General features: G+C 36.8%; 1 protein-coding gene across 4 annotated transcripts in view; it reads left to right on the top strand.

Annotated features, from left to right (window-relative positions):
* Nucleotides 1-21,985, top strand: part of AHRR (aryl hydrocarbon receptor repressor) — an 86,665-nt gene extending 64,680 nt beyond the window's left edge. For 3 of the 4 annotated variants that reach the window (XM_031589104.2, XM_090137262.1, XM_090137263.1), the window contains 7 exons: nucleotides 8,027-8,116; nucleotides 9,291-9,417; nucleotides 11,152-11,285; nucleotides 11,994-12,190; nucleotides 13,059-13,177; nucleotides 13,928-14,069; nucleotides 16,496-21,985. In XM_031589104.2, coding sequence (XP_031444964.2) covers nucleotides 8,027-8,116; nucleotides 9,291-9,417; nucleotides 11,152-11,285; nucleotides 11,994-12,190; nucleotides 13,059-13,177; nucleotides 13,928-14,069; nucleotides 16,496-17,612 — 1,926 coding nt within the window. In that variant the 3' untranslated portion in view covers nucleotides 17,613-21,985. Of the gene's footprint in view, nucleotides 1-1,666; nucleotides 2,835-8,026; nucleotides 8,117-9,290; nucleotides 9,418-11,151; nucleotides 11,286-11,993; nucleotides 12,191-13,058; nucleotides 13,178-13,927; nucleotides 14,070-16,495 lie in introns of those variants that run through there. The other variant, XM_090137264.1, reaches the window with a different exon arrangement.
* Nucleotides 21,986-22,942: the final 957 nt, after the last annotated feature.

The following is a 22,942-nucleotide window of genomic DNA, read 5'->3' as shown; positions in this document are numbered from 1 at the left end:
CTTTTAGGTTTTGATTTCTTGCAGTAAGAGATGTCTGCTCTTCATGCTAGTTAACAACTTGCAAGTGTGAATAAAAGTCAGCTGTGGATGGAATATTATGGTGGCTTCTTCTCTTCAAGACTTGATGCAGTTACATATAAATAACACTAAAAATAATTCCAGACATTTAGTACTTACATATGTCTAATTGTCCAATATGTTGGATAAATATTACTCAAGACTCTTTTCAGTAAGTTATTTCTGTGGAAGATAATGGGTAATCTTACTACATTTGTTACTGCAAAGGCTACCTAACTAAATTTGTTATCAGAAGTGCAGAGTAGTGAACAATCAATGCTTCATTTTGAGTCTTCTCAAATAGAATTAATCAGACTAGCATTTTCTATATTGAAATTGTTGAAGAGAAGCCTGAAAAGCCCAGAGCAGCTGCAGGACTTAGAAAGAACGATGGGCTGAACTTGCACTGAAGATATGATATTGTCCCATCTTTACTTGCATCTGTGAATAGAACATCTGGTTTTGAGAAAATGGAATGAGAAACTGCATAAATTACTATAAAGACTGTTTCTATTTCCAAGTGTAGTCCAGGGCACATTGTTTATGAAAGAGCATTGACAGTAGGGTTCCATTACTGGTAGAGCACGGTTTTAAATTCAACATCTATGATTCATGAGGAGGCTAAAGAAAGATAGCAAGATTATGTCAAATTTCTATCCTTTCATGATAATTGCTTAGGTAAATGACATATTACTCACCCAGGTACTTGTTAGCATACTACTAATCAGGGTAAATATTTGTATGTGTTAATAAACAAAATATTTTTCCTGACAATTCTAGAATTCATACTTATGAATATTCTTCTTCTTTAGATCCCTATGTGTAGTCCCCATTACTTGTACAATCTCAGGTGGTATTCACATACTTTATATACTTGCTTCTCATTTGAAATCCTCATTGTGAATGCAAAGAAAAGAATTGGTGTTGTTTACAATTAGGCATGAAAAATTGATCAAACTTTGCCATCAATAGTAAGCATTGTTGGTGCTTCCAAACAAGTATGCTGTGTAACAAATCTGTACTGAAGTACTCGGTGTCACCCTTCAATTCACTTTTGCAGAGAAAACTTTCCCTAATGTTTATTTAAGCTATTGCTTAGGATTGCTCAACTCTAGAAGCCTGTAGCACAACTTACATTCTAATGCCCAGCGATTAGTTCTTGTGAAAACAATTGGATTCAGTTGGCATGCATCTCTTTCTAGAGAGCACTGTATCAACTTTTTGCAAATACAAAATCAAATGATGCTTCAGTTCAGCCTGCATATAGCTCTTGTTTCTCAATACTGTCTTTGGCAGAGTGGATCCTTTTGAGGCCCTGTGCTCACCAGAGGCCAGTAGCTTATGCCTATCAGAACAAAGGGAGTCTCTACCCCAAGGACTTGATGTAGGCTTCACAAGCTTTGTTGCAAAAGCTTAGCTTGGAAATAAAGTATAAAGGAAGAAAAGATACATTTGCATTTCTACATCATGTAATCAAAACAACTTTAAAAGCAAAGTTGTTCTTAGTTATGTGCAATACTTATTACGCATTGAGCATATCAAAAACATTATCACCATGGTTTAAAGTGCATTTACATGTGTGCACACATTACAGTCTCACTCTCCAGAGAACTACTATGTTTTTTTGAAAGTTTATAGCTCACAATTACCAGAGCCCAGTGACTTACATTTTCCTAACTGATTTCCAGCAGGCCAGTTTTGTCTGCTGCCTCCTGACAAGCTGCAGCATTCCAGCTCCCTCTTTAGACTGAAGGCACATATGTAAATAAGTATCTCCAAGTTGATCTAATTCTTTGGTGGAAGTGATATGATAGTGAAAAATGGTGTTACACTGAGTGAATCATTTGCCTGTGCATTTTGGATGGCAAAGCTGTTCCACCCAACAGTAAACATGAGGTCCAGGGCTCAAGGGCTTATGTGGACGATCTTTGAAACTTTGGACGAGCTCTGCTTTGAGCAGAGCGGCACTTGATGTTGAATTTCCATTCTGTCTTTAAGGAGCCTGAAATGATATCTGGGCTCAGAGAGGTGGGAAGGAATGTCAATGTGGTTTTATGTGGGAAGACAAGAAGAATGAAAGGAGTATAATTGATCATCTGTGTGTATTTCTTCGTGTTTGAAAAGCAACATTTATGCTGCAGATTCACTCTTGAATATTTTCACTTGGTTCCACTGTCATGCACACATCTGCCTATGAAAACCAGTCAGCCCCAGCAGCCCGTCTGAAAGCCTTCCCATATAAATCCAGAGCTGTAGGCTTCAGTCTGTAGAATCTGTTTCCTCCCTTGGCTCCAATGATGGAAATTTATATTCTGTTCTGTTTCATTAGCCTGAAAACTAACCAGTACATGCAAGTCTTTGATCAGAACTGAATGCTAAAAACAATTCTGCCACTCCCCCTTTGCATTGACTAGTACTTAGTCACCCAAATGTTCCTTTTGAAGTTGCTTTGTAGATACAAAGAAATACATAAGCATCCCAAGGGCTAGGAGATACTGTACATACCGAGCAAAGGGCATCTTCTGATGTCATTAGATACAGTATTTCTGAATAGTTTTTTATGCTGGATTTTATTGCAGGGGTCTGTAAGTGTTCCTTTCTCTTTGGTTTATAAAGAGAAGCTTAGGGATTCTTTTGTGATTTTTAGAAGAGTAATAGTGCATCCTAGAGACACCAGTGGAATGAAGTACTGACTCGTTAAACAATACGGCTAAAGACACATTAGCTGCATGCAATTTCCTTCTAATACTCGTAAGACTTCAGCATGAAAGACAAGGGTGAGTATATCATTTCCAAAGTTTTTAAATAGCTTCTTATTTAGATCATCAGAAAATGGCCCCATCCTGCATAGGACACAAAACCCAGCAACACACTATTAAATGAAACCGTTCCAGATAAACTGCAAGCCAACTGACCCTGGAAATTTAGTACCCAAGTTGCGTGACTTGAAAATCTGTTCAAAGCAAGGCATGGCTGCAGGCCTTGACTGTTGTACTTTAGTAACCATAGCAACACGGTCTCTGGAGACCGAATGCTAGTGAGTTTTCCTTTATTTCAAGGAAGAGTAATAAGAGAAATGTGGCTTGGAACTTCTTCTTCTTTTTTTTTTTCTTTTCTTATTTTTACTATGCCACGACCTTGACCAAAATATCTTTGAAGTATTTACTGGCTGATTTTCTGCTATGGGACCAGAAAAAAACATCAGGATATATAAAGGCTGTTGCCAAAGGAAGTCCTATCTTCCTCAAAATATTTGCCTTCATTCCCAAAGAGAACCTCTTTACTAATAATGTTCCTAAAACTTCTTAATGGAAGGAACTGATAACTTTCATCTCACAGCTACCGAGGGCAGCAGAATAATGTTGTACTTTCTTTGAACTGACAGATTCATTGTTTTTTGTTTCAGTAGCAGGTGCGGCTTTTCGTGAGTACATAATTGGATGTACATGTTTTCAAAAGAACACAGGCCTCTGTCTGGTGCCAAGCTCTCTTTTTTTTTTTTTTCCCCACTTGGAAAAAAAGAGTGATTTCATTTCTAAGCACAATGTAGAAAACTCATGTAAGTGTTTTTAAAAAGCCAAATACAAACAAACAAATGTTCACAATGCATATTTAAGTCTGTCTCACATGTTTCATCTATTATTCTGGATTAGAAATTCCATCTGTCATTGGATCCATATGGTTTACCAAATGGCAGTTTACAGCTACGCCTTTTTGCAGATTAGAAGTTAGTTGGTTTCTGTTGCAGGAGTTCCACTGTCCACACTAATATCTTTGTGTGTGCTTGCATGCTTGTGTTCGTGCGCACAAATATATGCAAATGGCTACCAATTATTGAAGGATGCAAGTGAACCTTATTAATTAAAACACACAAATTGCACACAATGAAAATGACATTGACATTGAAGTAGAGAGTTAGGTTATTTTCTCCCCTAAAATCCATGAGCCCTACTTTAGGTTTTCCATTATTTATGCTCAAAGGAATAAGCCAAGGTGGGGAGAGCTGCTCTTGACTTCTCTGTGCTGTCCTGTCTGTGTTTTGGGCAGGCAGATGGTCTTCACAGAGCATTAAGAAGCACTTCAGTAGGCAGATTTCTGGCTGCCTGGCCAGATCGTTGCATGTTAGGCGGAGTGAGCTGCAGTGTGAGGCTGATCCAAGTCCTCTTTCCATCCCTTTTCCTCCTCCCAGGTTACTAATAATTCAGGTAGATATCCGCTGTTTTTGACACAGCACCTTAGTGCAGTCCCCCATGCAGCAGGAATGAGGAAAAGCCAAGGCCCAGAACTTCAGTTCAGAAGCCGAGAATGTTTAAAACCATGAACAGAGCTGTACATTTCATTGTCCTGTTAATTATGAGACCTGATAACTTACACCCAGAAAGCTATGAATAGTTTCTGTTCATTATCATGCATTGAAGCTGTCTATGTCTTGCAGTCAGTTCAAATAACCAGCAGCATTCTGTCCAGTATAATGCAAAATCTCCACATGGTGTTCCTGTAAAGAGCTTGAGTATGAACTTCTATATCATATACCTAAGAGATTTCTTTGAGAGATCAGAACAGGTATTTTCCTACTAATTTGCAATTATTACGACCCACATCTGGGTAGACCTGCAAATGCCCTCCTCCTTTTCCACAGCCACAGCCAGTAGGTAAGAAAAGTATAAATCTCAGCCCAATTCTTATTCTATTCCAGTCTGTCTGTGCTATAGATGCCAGATTTCACACTGAACAGCACTTCAAGGTAATTTTAAGAAAACATTTGGAGTCACGGGTAACTCACTGGATATGAAATTCTACTCCATGTCCAGCTTTTTTTTTAACTTATTTTTTTTTATTGTGGTTGAAGCAGCAGGTTTCCCAGCTAAAATGAGGTTTAGGCACATGGAATTTGCGTTAATCCTCAATAGCTTCATGTGGCTTCATAAAAGTTGTTTTTGCACCAGAGTGGGTTATACTTTTCCTGCCTGCAAGGCAGAGCATCTGATGTCTGTGTTTTTGGGCCATGAAAACCAGAAACCAGGAGATGCATAGTTGAGAGATCTTAACTCAGAAAAAGACATTAGCATTTTGAGAAGCAAAACAAAGGGAAAATCTATAGCTTTCTTAATTTACATCCCTCCTCAAATCCATACTCGTTTCTGACTTAACCTTGATACATGGCTCCTTGAACCTTTCTTCCACTTCTTTCCTTTTACTCCTTCCCACCCTTCCTTAATACCTCTCCAGATGCAGTTCCCACTTCATTGTTCTGAACCCTTATAAATACACATAATCCCATTTCCCGTTCCCATATTTACAAACCTGGTCCAACCTAATTCTGGCTTAATGAAATAAAGACTTGTAAAAAGAATAACCTGCCCACATTCCAATAGAGGGAAACAAGTTTTGCATTTTAAAGCAAGTCTCTTAGGGTACATGTGCATATGTTCTATGTGTTCTTAATTTCTAGCTGTGCAGGCTAAACTGGAGGTCTTTTGGAAAATGCATCGTAACAGCTACAGGCATCTGCACAAAGGAGGTCCCTTAATTGTCCTATGGTTATCTTTATGGAAATTTTTAGTCTGCCCAAATTAAAAGGCCTGCCAGATGTTCAAAATGTAATAAAATTCCTAACATCACATCACTGATGGTTTCATTGCTGTGAAGATGAGTCCAAAGAGACAAGGTGCCAAAAATGCTTTCTTGTCTCCACTTGATATTGGAAATGGGTATGACAGATACCGTCTTTGGAGGCTTCACTCAGTACACTGAAAGGCACAGATGTGAATATGTAGAAATCTTGGCATACTTCTTCTGTTTGGTGATGTCCTGGGATGAATTTGGACATTTTTTTTTAAGTAGAAAATAGCACCAACCCAGCAAGAGCTTGTGGTTGAAGAGTAGACACGGATAACTTGTGAATCCACTAGCCAAAGATATCGCTTATTCTGAAAGGGATCTAGATTGATGGAGCAGTCCTGGAGATCAGCATGATTTGCCTTTGGCTGTTCTTACAGCTGACTCATACTTGACATCCATTTGATCAAAAGGGATGCTGTTACTGCTTTTTCCAAATGTAGGTAAGCCATTGCTGTCTGATTGCTAGCTTTTTCCAGTCACCATTTCACAGCTTTTTCAAGGCCCACAGCTCCTGGCCATATGTGGCCCCAGTGGGCCAAGTTTCCAAAGGTGCTCCACATTTATGGTTGGGTCAAATCTTCTGAGGAGGTCAGCCTATTGTATGCTGAACTCTTGAAATTCTGCCCACCATTGTCACAGTGGGAACAGGCTTTAAGCAGTCTTGGAAATCTGGTCCTTATTTAGGAACTCAAAAGAGAACCAAACTCAGAAAAAATATGTTAGTGTATCTACTAACTGAGCAGTCGAAAATTTGCTCCCATTGTGCTTCAGGCTTCAGGATTAACTCAGGATTAAGACACACATCACAGCAACTGTAAATTGAGAAAGGTGAAGTAAGGATAATAAAAACAGAGCAGTACTTCATCAGCAGCTGTTTGAACTGCAATCTCAAAAGACCTGAAAACTATCTCAGGATAGGAACATCTCATCTGCCTTGGAATGTGAATCTGCTGGAATGAAAATATGTCAGTGAATCTTCATCAAGGGAGGAGAGGCAAAATTAGTCAGACTGCGGGCAGCGTGATGATTGTTAATGTTCATGTCATGTATTTCATTTAATTCTTACTTTTAATTTCAATTATTTTCTTACTGCTTTCCTTACATCACTGAATTCATTAATTTAGCATTTTTCTAGACTAAATATTGTTCTCTATCAGTGAAATATTTGTTGCCTGATTTTAACTGCATTTTTTGCAGTTTTTCTGTGTTTGTGTTTTTACAAAAGCTTAAGAAAATAACCATACTTCAAAATACACATCAAATCTTAAAGCCATAGCTATAAGAACACATGTGTTTAATTTTCTTGTTGGAAATTATTACATTATCTGTATATTTCAATGCATATAAATGCAAAGCATCATGGAATGGAATGTTTTAAATAAAACAAAACCAAAACCAAAACCAAAAAGAAGTATTTGATAGATGTTATTAAACTTTTTAATCATGTGAATTAATGTCAATTTCAAATTCAAAATAGATAATAATATTGTAATGTAATATTGTAGTTATATTGCAATTAGCCCCCCTAACTTTTGCAAAAAGCATGTGCCAGGTTGTTATTCATTATTTCATTTCAGAGAGAGCTTTTTTTTTTTGTAGTTCCTTCTATTCATTATATTAAGAATATCAGTATGATCAGTGAGTATCTTATTAGACAATCAGTAACAATTTTAGTACAAGACACTGGATTAGAACTTTGTCGTATTATCAGACTTTTAAAAAGATAAGGTATTATACAGATAATATAATAAAGTCATCAAGATTTATTAAAATAGTTAGGGCTGTGACAGGAATATTCAAAGGTTATTTCAAAAGTTATTGAAGACAATTGATGCACGTGAATTGTGGGTGGCAGGAAGACTGCTCTAGGAAGCAGTTGCACTCTTTTGCTACTGGAGTCAGGATGCTAGGATTGGGTAGATTTTCGACAGCCTAGTCTGGCTGTGTGTTTCAGGCAAAATATATGTGGATCTATATGAATCTATGAAACTGAAAACATTTCCACCATCTAAATCCCAGAAATTTTATTCAGAATTGCAAAAACAAAAACAAAAAAAACCAATCCCCAAACCAACCCAACCGACCAACCAACCAACCAACAAAAAAAAAACCAAAACAACAACAAAAAAAAACACCATAAAAAAAACAGCAAAACCATGCTACATTTATGTTATTATTTTTCTTCTGCACTTAGAATGTAATATTCTATAGTTCTGCAGTCACAAAGACTGTATGTTCATGTTTGTTCATATTTGAAATCAAAAGGAAACTAAACTAGAATGTTATTTAAATTATTATACCTACTTCTCCCTTTATTTTCTGATGATCATTATTTTCCTTTCTTTAGTCACTGAATGGTTTTGCATTGGTGGTGAGTGCAGACGGAATGATATTTTATGCATCATCAACGATTGTGGACTACCTAGGGTTTCATCAGGTAACTATATTAGCAAATATATAGAATGCTTAATATTACAGGCTTTCTAATGATTTTCCTTTAATCATTTCTGCCAACTGGCTTTCTAAAACATAGAACACTGTTCTTTTGTCCTATTCTTCTACTGCTGATTAGATATACTGCATTACTATTTTACTATGCTATTTTAGACTTTTTTTAAATCGGAGAGTTGAAGAGGAATTCTTTGTAATGTCATAGGATGCAATTTCCTTTTGTAAAGTTTTTTGTTGACAGAAACAGGATTTACTAGTAAAATCAAATTCATCCTTTTGTATAGGGTGCTGCTATTCTAGACTGGTTGCTTGCACAGAGTAAATATAATCATGCAGTTGGAAAGGCCCTCTGGAGTTTGTCTGCTCCAACCTGCTGCTCGATCTGCTCCAGTTGGTTGCTCCAGGACTCACCTAGACAAGTTTTGAGATCCTACAGCCCCTCTGTTCTACCCTTACTGCATTTTTTTTTTTTTCTACTTTATCCTTTACCACCCTTACTGCAATTTCTTTTACTTTTATCAAGCCTCAGTTTCTTTTCCTGAAGAACCCAAAATTAGAGAGGATTTTGCCTTTGTTGAACTTCCTGAGGTTCCTGCCAACCCATTTTTACAGCCTGTCAAGGTCTGTCCAGCTCTACCTGATTGGTACCCTTAGCAGGCCTTTTGAGGCTATGCTGTATCCCATCACCCATTTGTCAAGAAATTAAACATTGCTGCACCCAGCATCAATCCCTGTGGGACACTACTATTTGGCTGCCAGTTGTACTTTTATGATTCACATTTGCAATAAGCTATTAAAAATAATCTTCTGAGGATATTAAGTCAAAAAGCAGATGTGAAAAACAGGGGCCTCTGAAGTAACTTTCCTCAGTGAATCTTTGCTTTCAAAATTCCCTACATCAGTCATTATTTTTTGGAAGATAGCAACCCAAATTCTTTACTGTGAAAATGAGGAGGCTGCCCAGAGAAGCTGTAGATGCCCCATACCTGATGGTGTTTGAGTCTAGTTTGGATGGGGCTTCAGGCAACCTGGTCTAGAACAAGGTGTCACTGCCCATAGCAGGGGTCCTTCCAACCCCAAATATTCTGTGATTCTAATAAATACAAGAGTCTGCCCCATTAAACCTGCAGATTAAATGTTGCTTGTTGTAATTCTTTCAGACTGATGTAATGCACCAAAACATATATGATTACATTCATGTTGACGATCGCCAGGATTTCTGTAGACAACTGCACTGGGCCATGAATCCACCTCAGATGTCTGGACAGCAACTACAGACAGAAACAGGTAGGACTATATAGTGTAAATTGGAAATGTACACATCACTGTACAATTAGAACTGCCCTCCACCTATTTCCTGTTCCTTGTCAAGTTAGATTCTTCACTGCAAAGCTGCATAGTGGCCACTTATAGTGTTAATATCCCCAAAATGATGTTTCTCCCTGATTTTGGATTTTTCATGCTAGTGTGTACTGTTGAGGCTAGAACACTGATGTTTCCTTTATTTTCCTCTGACTAACGTGCTTATGAATATTCTTATCAAGACAGAATAAACAACATCAGTTTTCATTCTACCAGTCTTTTTTTCATACTAATCAGGATGTGAGTATTTCTCTCAATGACAAGGAAAGATAAAAAACATGCAAAATTGTTCTGTGCAGTACCACAGTGACTTTCTGCCATTTGTTTTCCCATGTGAAGTTACATAAATCACAATGTTTAGAAGAATAGTTAGTTTTGGCAACATATTTTTTCCTCTGAAGCTGTATTTGCCTAGAACGAGAAGTGGACATGTATGCTCAAGGTTTCTCCTGCATGATTACAGCACCTGATGCACGGACTCAGATGTGAATGATCCAAGTCATTTATTACAAGTTCTCACATCACTTATATACCTTCACAAGTTTTCTTTTTCTAGCTTTCCCATCCACCCCTACAACTTTCCCATCCACCTTTACATGTCAACAGAGCATTTTACAAAACACTCTTCAGCCGTTCCCACAGGCGCTTATCCAGTGAGAGCCGTGAGACGATTTCTCTTCTTCTAGAGGTGTCCTTGTTTCTCATGCTGTTTATCTTGCTCCACAACTTCTGCTCTGAACAGTTTTTCTTGTATTCCCACACATGATGTGTAAACCAGAAATTGCAACTACAGAAAATGGGGTTGAAATTGTTAACTTTATGAATGGATCCCAGTTAAACGTATGCATTTCACCAGAAGATAAGGAAATAGTTTTTCAGATGAGCGGGGCAGGAGGAAATTGGAAGAAATCCTTCAGCAGCTTTTATGAAGTCTTTCTTTAGGAACAGAGTCATGTACTTTCGTAGAATTCCAAAGTTGGATAGAATGTATTTTGCAGGAAACTTACAGATCACAAGTACTTTGCAAAATTTTATATGCAGTATGCAGAAAACAAATGGAACAATTGTGCACGAGTATTTCAAACTATAAAAGTTATAAACATTTAAATTTTTTGTCCTGAGTATACACAGTGGAGAATTTTAATTCCTGAGTTCATTCTTCTGTACAAATACTTGTGTGTGTCTTTTGGGAAATAAATGTTTCAAAAGCTATGCACCTGTAGTCCAAAAATGGCAAATGCTTCATTAAAAACCAAGAAGGCAACAGCTGAACGTTAGCTAATCAGACACTGTTCATTTGTTTTATTTTTGTTTCTGCTTTTGTTTTTCTTGCATTAGCATTTTTTTCCTGATTTTGTTGCTTTTTCTAATGTACAATCTCTAGTCTCTGATATTAAAATCTGTAACATCTGTTACCCTACTCTGCATCATTAAAACCGACAAGAATTCAGGAAGTAAAGCAAAGTTTTTGAAGAGAGTCACCTGAATCCCATTGTTAAGCCCTTCTTTCTTTTGGTAGAGCATCTCCGGATACGCCTGTACATGATGCAGTTAAATATTTACCCTCTATAAAATAGCATTTAGCAATTTCCTTTTCAAGTAGGTACAGAACATCTTCATTCTTTCCTAGAGTGATCTGATATATATTGTTGTTGACAGGAGAAGAATATATTCTCAGTAAATTGTTTAAAGCACAAGAGAATGACAGCACAACAACAGATTATTCTTCCTTCTTAACTCGTTGTTTCATCTGTCGAGTTCGCTGCTTGTTGGACAGTACCTCTGGCTTCCTTGTAAGTGTAATTTTACTTAGACAATGGTAGTCATGCTGCACTAGATTTAAATTACTTCATATGAAAAATACTGGAACACATATAGATAGCTTGCAGCCATGGACAGAATATGCTTTTCACTTGTACTCTAACAAGAAACAACTGAAGACATTTATTTATACGTGTAAAAAATAATGAAAGAAAAGGCTGTAATATTTCAAGTTAAAAGAACTGATAAATGTTTATGTTTTAAGTTCTCTCGGACAATATCTGTCCATTGTTTACACTGGCCCTAGCACAAGAGTGGCAAAACGAAGTTTCAGCCATTAGCATTTATTCATGAAGTGTTACTTAAAGGAACAGGAATAAAACCGATTCCTTTTTCACTTTTGCAAAGGGTGCTTTAATAATTAAAAAAAAAAAAAAAAAAAAAACCACCAAAATTAAAAAGTTTTTTGCATATTTAATATTCTTGCTAAGAGTGCCTTATTTCTAGAAGTCACTTCCTTGTTTGCTCAGTAAAGACCAATCTTGTTTTTTCTTCTAAAAAAGATAGATGTGCAAAGAAAATGAGGAATAGTGAGAGATAGAAAATTGTTTTTTTTTCTCCCTGTTTCAAAACTGGTTTTGTTGTTACTTAATCAGTAGGTGGCATAGTTCTTATTAGCATTTTTAAAATGTTTATACATTAAATGCTTAAGGTAATTCTGTTGTGTTTTTACATAACAGACAATGCAGTTTCAAGGCAAACTGAAGTTTCTTTTTGGACAGAGGAAGAAGTCCTCATCAGGAGCAGTATTACCACCTCAGCTGTCCTTATTCTGCATAGTGGTACCACTACTTCTCCCTTCTGTGACAGAGATGAAGATGAAAAGCCTACTTGTGAAAACAAAACACAAAGCTGATGATGCAACAGTGAATACAAAGTATTTTCAAATTAATCGTATAGCATCTAGTAAAATGTACTGTGAGCTTCCAGTTAATTAAATTTATAAGTGATGCTAAGTAACTCTCTATATTAACTCTTTCTTAGAAAGTAAATATGCATAATTTATCTGGATTCTTCTTTCTAATCTTTGGAAGTTATCAAAGAAGCATTTCATTCTACTAGCTATGAAAGTAGAAAACTGGGCAATGATTAAGGATTTGACAGAAAAAAAAAAAAAGAAAAAAGATGTGCTTCATATATTTCCTATCTCATTTGTATTATTATTTTATTTATATTTAAAAAGAACCAACACTTCAGTGTTTCATTTGGTTCAGGTTTAAAGCATGCTGTCCAAGGATGGTCGGAAAATGTATATAGTTATTTCTAGTCTGATGGTCTTCATGAAGGAAAAAGTTTGGAAAGAATTTACAAACTTTGATACATATTTCAAACTAAAGATTGGAAGAAATCCATTTAAATCACATGACTGTTGCAGATAGAAGTCATGGTAATCTTTAAGTGCATTGCTGGTGAGTAAGTATCTTGAACGACAGGCAGAGCAGAATGAACTCAGCGCTTGTCTCAATTCAAGCTGGAACTTACTGTTCCAGATACAGTAAGCCATGAGCAGAATACTCCTAAATATAACTATTCCTTTTAATTGGATGCAGAATTCCAGTCATACTCTACTTTGAGCAACCATCAGATGAAACATAGATGATTATTTAGTGTTGGTTATTATATATTTAAAGCATCGATCTTAGAGAATGGTCAACAGCTTAAAAATCACATCTTTCAGAGTTTGCAATTTGGCCTTTGTTGTTATTCGCTGACAAGGAATTTTCCCCATTTTCTGACCCTTACAGCTCCAGTTCCAAAGGTAATTCAGGTCTGTGTGAAGCAGCAGAATTATATGGAAGAAATAGTCACCATGAAGGTGCAACTTTTGCTAATGTATTACAGATTACTGAAAACCAATTCAAAGGTATGTATGCTAAGTACTTTTAGTTTATATACAGCCTGTGGAGAAAGAATCTTGCCTTTTCTTTTCACCTTTCCAGATTTCAGTCCCATTTCTCCTTTTTTTTTCTTTTCTTTACAACAATCATATCTATTTCTATGTGAAGAAAACTCGAAAATATATTATTGATGCTAGTTTCCCCAAAAGATCAGAAAATAGAAGGAAAATGAAAAAAAATATCGTCTTGTGAACTCAAGATTTGCTTGTGACTTCGACTCATGCTTTCCCAGTGTTTGGGTGTGGCAACACTATGAGAATCTATGCTGTATTTCAGATTTTTGCAATGGATAGAATTCTCATGGTGAGTCTTCTCCAAAGGGCAACTTCTTCTGTAGAATTGTACTCAGCCTTTGGTTGTACTGCAAAAGCCTGTAACTTCTTTAACACCACTGTTATAGCCCCATTTTTCATTAATATTTTATCACTGATATAGGAATACTATTGAGACGGAGAAACTGGTAATGAAATAATAATACTGAAATACCTTTCATTACAGCTGAAGTGTTTCTAATCAACACCTTAGATTTTTCAAATTTTATTCTTCATGTAGTTTTCCTAGTTCTGTGACATATTTTAGCAAGTACTTTGCTGACAATTCCAAGGCAGCAAACTTCTTGGCATTCACCAGTAAAAAATAAAAATAATTTTTAAAAGCTAAGAAAAAAATATTAAAAACTGCTTGGATTAAAATATACTTTCTTTTAAATTGCATAGCGAAGAATAATGGAGAAAATGGCATTTCTCTAGTCAAAGTACAAACAAATGAAGATCACTGGGTCTGGGTTCAAGCTAACACTCAACTTCTGTATCGAAGTGGTTGTTCAGAATATGTTGTTGCCCAACAGCAAATGCTAAAGTAAGTATATTTTCCAATACTAAAGAAACCCATATTTTAGAATTCCTAATGTCTGAGATCTTTAAATGAGTGTCGCATCCTAAGAAAATATGTGTATAAGGAGGACTTAGTTTATTTAACAAATAAAAATCCATTTATGTCCCAGATCCTATGAAAAGGCTGTTATAATCCTAAAAAATATGTTTGCATTCTTCAGTCTTTTTCTGAAGTTGAGTGTACATACACATTTAAAAAGTACTTCAGACTGTTTCGTTTTTAATATGTTTTGGCTTTCTTGCACAAAAATGTATTTTGGGGTTTGGTTTTACATTACAGCTGAAACTCTTTGTTGATTTAGTGCCCTGGCTTTTCCTAATATTTGATAATGTTAAGCTATTTTTTTTTTGTCTTTGTGGATGATAGTTGAGCTTATGTATTTAGTTGTGGATGTTCAGCACAATCGAATCAGGAATGTTTGCATTTATTGTATGTTGTAGATCTTATACATAGCTGGCTGTAGGTTCAGCTGTGGAGTGGAAACTACACCCAGCAGATGTGTGTTCAGAGAGGAATTCTCCATTGCATTTTCCCCTTTCCTCCTGCATAGGCTATTCCTCCTTTCTCCATGGGACTGTCCCAGTTCACACCTATCTGAAGGAAGAGCAGGGGCCAGGAGATTTACATAGCCACCACCTGGTCCTGAGGAAAACATGTGACCAATATCTCTGCTCTTTTCTTTTCTGATGCCTTGCAGGTGGAAAAATAAATGAAAATTAATCTTTGAACTTCTAGAGTAGATACCCCTTGCAGACAGCATACCTTCCAGAATCTTTTGAATAGGAGAGGACCTCTCACCTCTTTACTTTTACTGGGATGGCACAAACATCATCTTGCCACGCAAAGTAATGAACTTCTACAAAACAGATTAAGAGTGGCTGTTCCTTGTACTCAAGTCTCCATGTTATATTATTTTCTGTGCAATTGAACATGCTCTTTGATGCTTTCTTAGTTACATTTTTACACTCTGAGCCATTTAAATCTACCTTTTTGTTTAATAGTTCCTACAAGCTGAAGCTTTACTAGAGTTGGCCTCACAGATGATACTCAGTTCTGTCCTCCTGCTAGTGTGCAGTAGATTCCACCTTTTTACCCTCACTACTTTTTTTGTTTTGTTCTTGGGTTTTTTTTTTGGTTTTGTTTCGTTTTGTTAAAATGCGTGCTATCTTCCTTGAAACATACCTTCTTTTGAGAAATTTCACTGTTTCACTGTAAAATCCTTGATTTGGTGATCTAAACTTTTATTACTTTTATTGCTATTTGCATATTAGACCATTTCCCAAGAGGTAATTCTGCAGCTAATTTGCATTCTAGAGTACTTAAGAAGAAAGAAAATGCTCTCTGTTCTTAACTGTTCATTACTGTGGGAAGTTCTCTCTTTATAATAGCATGAACTCCCCCTACTGGAAATTCCTATACTTGCGCATTAAGTCCATACCCAAGGAAAATGTTTCTGAGAGTGAGTCAAGAAAAAAGTCTTCTGAAAATTTCTCCAGTTTTTCATGCCTGCCTCCTTGTTGCAATGTCCACTTCTCATTCTGACAAGGAGGGTGCAGGTTCATAGTACAGACTCTGCATGATTGCAAAACAGCACATTTGTGAATTCCAGCAAAATTGGAGTTTGGAGTTAAAAAAACTTGCTGCATTGAGTACAAAAATGCTCAGGCAATTTTCTTTGTCTGGACTCTTAAAAAATGTTGAGTTCTTCAGTGTTAGGTCATGGAAAATTAATTCACTGATCATCTTGGAAAATTAAAGACAAAACAAATTAAGCTGGACACGTAAAATAACCCTGCGTCCAATATGAACATCTGTGACTATTCTCGACACTTAATTTGGGTATTTTGTTTCCTCTCTCTAATTATGCATTCTCAAAATATAAGACCCCCATGTTTCATACTCAAATTGCTTTGATGAGAAAGTTCTTAGGCATCTTAATAACTCCTCACAAACAAAATACATAATTTAACATGCTGTTTGCACCCTATTTCTCTCTAGACTTTTTTTTGTTTGTTTGTTTTTGCACAAGAAAGTTGATTAGATACGTTTTAACAGAAGAATGACAGTGTAAGGTTACCATACAGTACATAAAATACTATGATATTTAAAGTCTTTATGAACTGTGTGCCTCAACTAAATGTATGTCATAACTTAAATGTAAGAGTGCCACAGAAAGGTAGTCTTGCACAAAGTGATGCTCACATGCATGGAAATGCTTTTTTTTCTATCTTGGACAAATACAAAGTTTATATGGAAAAGAGTGTGAGGTACTAAACTAAGGAAAAAACATTGCTTGTAATATATATCAAATTACTCCATTTGTACCACAGAAAAGGTCCATTTACAAACCTCTTACTGAATGTGTTCTTTTTTCCTACTGTTACTGAAAGGGAAGAAGATGAACAACTGAAGATACCGAACAGTTTTGCCAGTTTGAAGGGAAACCTGGAAGGACTTTCCTACAACAGTGCCATTGAAACTCTGGGCCAACTGAAGCATCTCAACTGGACAGCAGTAAAAAATGAGCAAGATAATGTAAAAGTGAAGTTTGAGCCTCATACAAATGGTGAGTGTTTTGTGCAGGAGGAATCTCTCAGTTCTAATACACCAATTTTAGGCATTCAAAACAACTGCACCACAAACAGTAGCTGGACTTTCAGAAACTCAAGCTCTTGTTCTATAAATCAGCGAATGAATGCATGTTCAAACAGAAGAGCTGGATCATTCTACAACAGAGACCAAAGTTTCTTAAATTTAGCATCAACTTGTCCTTCCCACTGGGGTAGTGCAGAAAATTGTCAGTCTTACTCAGGCTTACAACAACGTGCTGTGGAGAACTATACTACAGACCACCTGAAACTGCAGAGATCGCTAATATCCTCGGAGTCTCTCTATGATGCATCGTTTCCATTGGATATGCCTATCAAAACAGAATATGATTCTGATTCTGAAAACATTGCTGATAACTACCCAATGCCACAAAACCGAGCCTGGCTGGATGAGAACGGCACCCTGAGGAAGCAGTTGTTCAGCTATCCCAATAGGGTGCACCTTAAAGCAGAACCGGACCTCTGTCAGCAAGCTTCACCTTGCCAGAAGCCAAGGCACTGCCTTTACACACCACATAACTGGCAGTGCATTGTAGCAAATCATCCCAGCAACCTCAATCTGAACAGATCTTGCAAGGGTTTGCGTAACAGAGAGGTGTCCCCTTTTTGCCCCCAGAACTCCTCCGCCTGCTTTGAAAGCTTGCCTGACCTGCCGCACGCTGAGGGCTATGGCCAGTTCTACAGCCCTGCTCCGGGGGAGAAGGAGCAGAGTAATGAGCTGTTTAAAATGCCATGTGAATTTAAAAACCCTTGCTTGGTTCAAGCAATCAAGCGCGAGCCCCTGGATTCCCCACCGTTGTCCAACATTGGACAGAACACAGCACACATGAGCTTCCCTGAAAATACAACAGCAGGTCCTGTGCCTCATAAAGCCACTGAATGTACATTCTTACAATAGATTTTGTAGCATTGGGAATATTTATAATGTTGAAAACAAGAAGAAATTGTAGCTTCACTTCCAGTTGGGTTAAATGAGTTACTAAAATTAAAAAACAGTGGAAAGATGTTAAGTGTGTGTGTGTGCGTGTACTTCTGTGTGTGGAACAAAACAGACACAGATGCACACTCACTCCCACACATGCCTTTAAACACAGCCATTCTCTTAGTGATCTTTGGAAAGAATGAAAGACGAAACCTCAGATACAGAAAAATTATTGCACAGGTGTACCTGCTAATGTGTCTTCATCATTTTTCCTCTCATGTCTGCAGTTCTGTAACAAGGTGTAGCTATTTCTGATTTTTGCCTTTGCTTTTTTTTCTCAAGCTGATGTGATGCCTCTGTGAAAAGACAAAATGTTTATGGTGTTCAGTGTGGCCAGGAGTTTACCTTTGGTGTTATTCATTTTTATTTTTAGCCACTCTAATAAGTATCAGCTATTCCTTTTTCTCAATATTGAATTAATGACAACAGGCAAGGGCTTCCCAAACACACAGAGTATTCTTGATTTAAATGGACAGCATTAATTTAAAACAAATAGCATTCACAAAATGCATTACAAATTATTGCACTTCAAATAGTTTTTTTTCCACATGTTTTCTACACAATAATAATGCTTTAATACATATTTTCCATTTTAAAGCCATTTGTCTTTTATGTTGCTGTTTGAAAAACTGAACAATAGGATGTTATCCACTTCTTTAAGTGAGTTACAAAAGGCTTTTAAATGTACATGAGAAGAAAATATTTCACCAGTTATCTTCCCTGCTCTTGTAACATTAACAAAAGAAATGCACTTTTAAATGTGATGGTATCTCTTTGACTGATAGCAGCTTGTTGGTCATTGTCATCTGACAGCAAAAATCAAATCCCAAATAAGATTAGAAACATTTTTTTTAAAAGCATCTTCATTTCATCTTCTAAAGAAAATTTTAATCTCACTGAGAGACGACTAGATTTATGACTTTCAAAAGCACTTTGGTGCACTTCTGTGCTTTTGAAAACAGATCCATATGCTTTCTTTTGAAGCCAGATAGTCACGTATTTCCACTTTAAAAAACAATCTACAACTTCAGTTTTGGTTGTTGTAGTTTGACTCCTGCACTAATTTTGTTTTAAAATTGCACTATTTCAACTTTATATCACCTTCAACTATAGAAAACCCATATCATTAAAAAAAAACACAACTAGATGTATATGTGCTTTTTTTAAAGAAGTCCTATAGTGAATGTTTTCTTTTTCAAAATGTTATAAATAATTCTGATGTCTTCATTCCTTCTAGCTACTGTGGGCATGGCTGTACACATGCCAGTGAAGTGGCATAAATTTCTCCCTAATGCTGTAAGTGGCGTAAGTGCAGTTTTCAGGTAGGGGAATAGTTTTGCACAGGGAGTGGCACCTGGGAGGCCTCTTCTCCAAGTCTGGTAGAAGTTACTGCCTGCACATTAGAGTTGGCAGAAGTAAACACATGCATTCTTTGCATGTCAGTTCAGCTTATGAACAATGATTTGATCAATGGTTTGCTGCACTTTACACAGAAATAAAACTTTTGATGATTGTCCTGCATAAGGACATGTTCCCCACAGAAAGACAAGAATGGATAAGAAGGGCAATAATGTCTTTCTGCAGCTCAAGTTAATTCTGCCATAGTCCAGCTGACCTAACTCAAGCAATAGAACATCTCATTTTTTTGGCATCTGAGATCTATCAGTTCCCTGCTAACTACACACTGTCCCTTACTTGAGATAGTCTTCATATCTTTGCCTTAACACTTTCACCAGTGGGTACAATGCAACATCAGACCCAATTCAGACATGAAACTGTAATGGTGGATTTTACTCCACAGTCTAGTATATCATTGTTCATCTCACATAAAGCTAAGCCCAATCAGTCAAATTGATCTTGGTATTCGAGTGAGACTGTGAGAAATCAGCAGAGCTGCACAAAGTCTGTCCCACTGATTCACTATATACAAAAACAAGAGCAGAAATGGGGTATTGTAGAGATAGGGCAATGTGGAGCAAGTGGAGGACATGTTGGCATGACTGCCAGAAAGCTATTTGTTTAACTCCACTCTTGGACTCACCGTGATACTCCTCCAAATGAGACTACCCAGGCCTGCCTGGTTCAGCACTACTTTACATCTTCTCTTATCATTTGTATTAGTGCAATGTGACCATAAAACACTACTATCCACATCTGGAAATGTTGATGCCATTTTGCACAGATGTAAATGGTCACAACAGGGGCAATGTTGCAGAGCACTGTGCCTCCAAGTGCCTTGTCTGTGACAAATATTTCATGGCATAACTGCAGAGGCAGAATTATATTATCCCAACAGAAGTTCTCTAAACTGATGTAGAATGAAGTCTATTTTGTTGACTTATCTTAATTTAAAGCTCTTTTCGTCTATTTCAGCAGAGAAGACTTTTCTCAGGCTCCCAACAAATCCAGTCATATTTTAGCCATCTTAACAGATATTGTAAGAATTGGTTAAAATTCTGCATGTAGGAAAATCTAATCTGATACAAGAATGGCCTTCTTCTCAGAGGATGAGTTAAGGTGTCACTTCAAATGAGATGTCACCTCCTAACTCCTCCCTATGCAAATATGATTAGATTTCCTTCCTTATTGTTCCATAAAGTCTAAATCCATTAAAAATACAGGGTAATTTACACTTAGGCCATATATCAGGTTTGATTTTAGCCACTTAGCTTGTGGCCAAGTTGTTACTGCCAGGCTCACATAAAAAAAAACGTTATCAATGGAGTCTGTTTTGGGAAAAGTTATCACATATGCAGCAGTCTCCTATGAAATGCACTTATTAAGAGATGGGCAACTTATCGTACTTTTCAACAACTGCTGGCCACTGTTGATAGTAAGAAAAAAAAGGTCACTTTTGTTTAAGAACTTTGCAGATTGCACTATTTGGGAAAATAAATGCTGAAAACCAATCTCTTCATATCTGTTTTTCAAGACCAGGTATCTGTCCTTCATCCCCTCTGGACTAAAATCTGACATTGCATTGTACCCTGTTAAATTACCAGTGATTTAATGTTATAAAACCTTTTTGTATGCAGGCATTAATGATCCCATGGCAGAGGAAAAAGACAGGGCAGTTGCTTTAAATTGTTACTTTCTCTTTGTAGTGGTCGCTGTTTTAGTATTATTGGTACTACTTTAAAAACTACCGTTTAGAAAAGAAGAGTTTAAGATGCTTCCAGTCAGTGATGTTTGGCTTTTATTCTCAGTAAGTTTGTATTTATATCCTCCAAGCACAGCCCTAAGATCTGTTTTAGGAGCCTCTCAGTGTATTTATTGTAACAAGAAAAAAATTCCTCTCATAGAAGAAATGCCCAATGAAATGGTTGTGTGCTACAAACATGGAGTATTCAAGCTGAAAGAAATGCATTTCTTTTTCCAGTGTGGATGCAATGCTTTCTAAGACCTGACTGACAATAGCATTCAAACTTTCTCAGCTGTAAATTCTTCAGAGGCAGAACAAACTTCTTAATTCTGGTATTCAGAGGCTTGGTGGTTTGTTTTCTTGGATTTGTGTGTGTGCGATTTTTTTTGTGTGTGTTTTTTGTAGTTGTCTGAGAGTGCATTTGCCTCTGAGATGTTACTTAGCCCACAGACACCAGAGATTATTATCAGTGCTAAAGCTGTTGCCTTCACTGTGAATTTGGCCTCATTTAGCTGTTAGTGGACAGCTGCACAGAATCTTACAAATACTGGTCCAATTAAAGCGTATCACTTAAACCCCTTGTTTTTACCTAAAAACCAGCCTGATTTGAGCTAAGGGTAAACGTGTACCATAGAGTGGATTTTTTTGGCTATTCTAAGGTTTGCCAGGATGCAGTTAAGACCAGTGGCTGAAACTGGGGCAGACCTTCACTGTAGGTAACACTATCGATAATTTATATTTAATCCAGACTCTTGGGATACCAAAACAGAACTTTGTTTTGAGAATCTAAAGAGAGAGCAATGTGTGTGCAAGGGATGACCTCGTTTCAGTTGGTCCACAGTCTGGAGATTTAACTAGTGAAATAGAAGAGCAAACAGCTATACCTAAATTTTTTGTAGGACAGACTGACTTCCTAGTACTTGATTATAATGTGTTAATGTTTTCATTGCCCTTAATTAGATGACACTGATATATTCTTGAAATCCTTAGAACTGAGTCTCAGTGTCCTCTGGATGGCTTAGGGAGGTCTGACATTTGTATGTCACCAGTTCAGAATGACTTCTTGTTATGATCCTTGATATAGTATTAACATTGACAGGGCATGTGCAATTCTCCTGGAAATTCCCAATACTTAAAATACTTACGTGGAAAGCATCCAGCCTGAGGCAAGGAATAGTCTGTGGGATAGAATCAGCTTCTGCTTCCTGGAAGCCCTGCTTAACTCTTTCTGTTGAAGCCATATTGGAACTTAAGTAGAACAACACCACACAGGGAATTTATTTCATAAAAGCCATTAATTTATCTAAAAAAAAAAAAGATATTTTAATTGAAACAAGAAAAAGATATAATTTCTTCTATCATTAAATACATATATTGCCTCAGGTAGTCACAAAATAAACCCTTACTCATTTTCTTTCATTGGAGTGTCATGTAACTGAGACCCCAGCTCAGTGACAGATGTACAGAGCTTTTGTACTTTATTTCTTGTCTTTTCCTTCTGTTCACTCACTAGAAAATAAGTTTCTTCCCCTAGATTTTCTTCCTCTCTCTTAAGTCTTGTAAAATCCTCTATGAAATCTCATGTCGTAACTGAAGCAGACTTCTGTAACGTGCATTAGACATTCTGCAGGTGGCCATGCTCAGGGTTTACCCACAAGGCTCTCATTTAGCCGAACTCATAGACGAAGGCTACCAGTAGCTTATGTTCATAGATGCCACCAACCTGACAAGTATATCTTTGAATACAAGTGGCACATATTCACACATTTCCCCGTAATACTATGATAACTATTTCCCTCCCCCTCTAAACATACCATGTCCTTTTCTTCTCCTTCTCTCAGCTATCACATTGTTTTTCTACCTGTAGAGAACTGTGTTCTATACACTAGCTTGAGTGACATTTTCTCAAAATTGATATTCTTAGTTTTAAGATTTTTCTTTGATTGTAACAAAATGCTCTCAGATACTCTGAAATCTGAAGCAAGTCAAATGTGACCAACAGTGTTTCTGGAATTGTGGAGTATGCATTGTTAAAATTTAACTGAATTACAAGTTTTATCATATTACAAGTTGTGTTGGGATGTAAATTGAGATAGATTCCAAT

Source organism: Phasianus colchicus, chromosome 3 (assembly GCF_987193195.1).
Source record: "Phasianus colchicus chromosome 3, bPhaCol1.hap1.1, whole genome shotgun sequence".
Lineage (NCBI taxonomy): Eukaryota > Metazoa > Chordata > Aves > Galliformes > Phasianidae > Phasianus > Phasianus colchicus.
The sequence above is the reverse complement of the archived record's forward strand: the minus strand, read 5'-3'. Positions and strand labels throughout refer to the sequence as shown.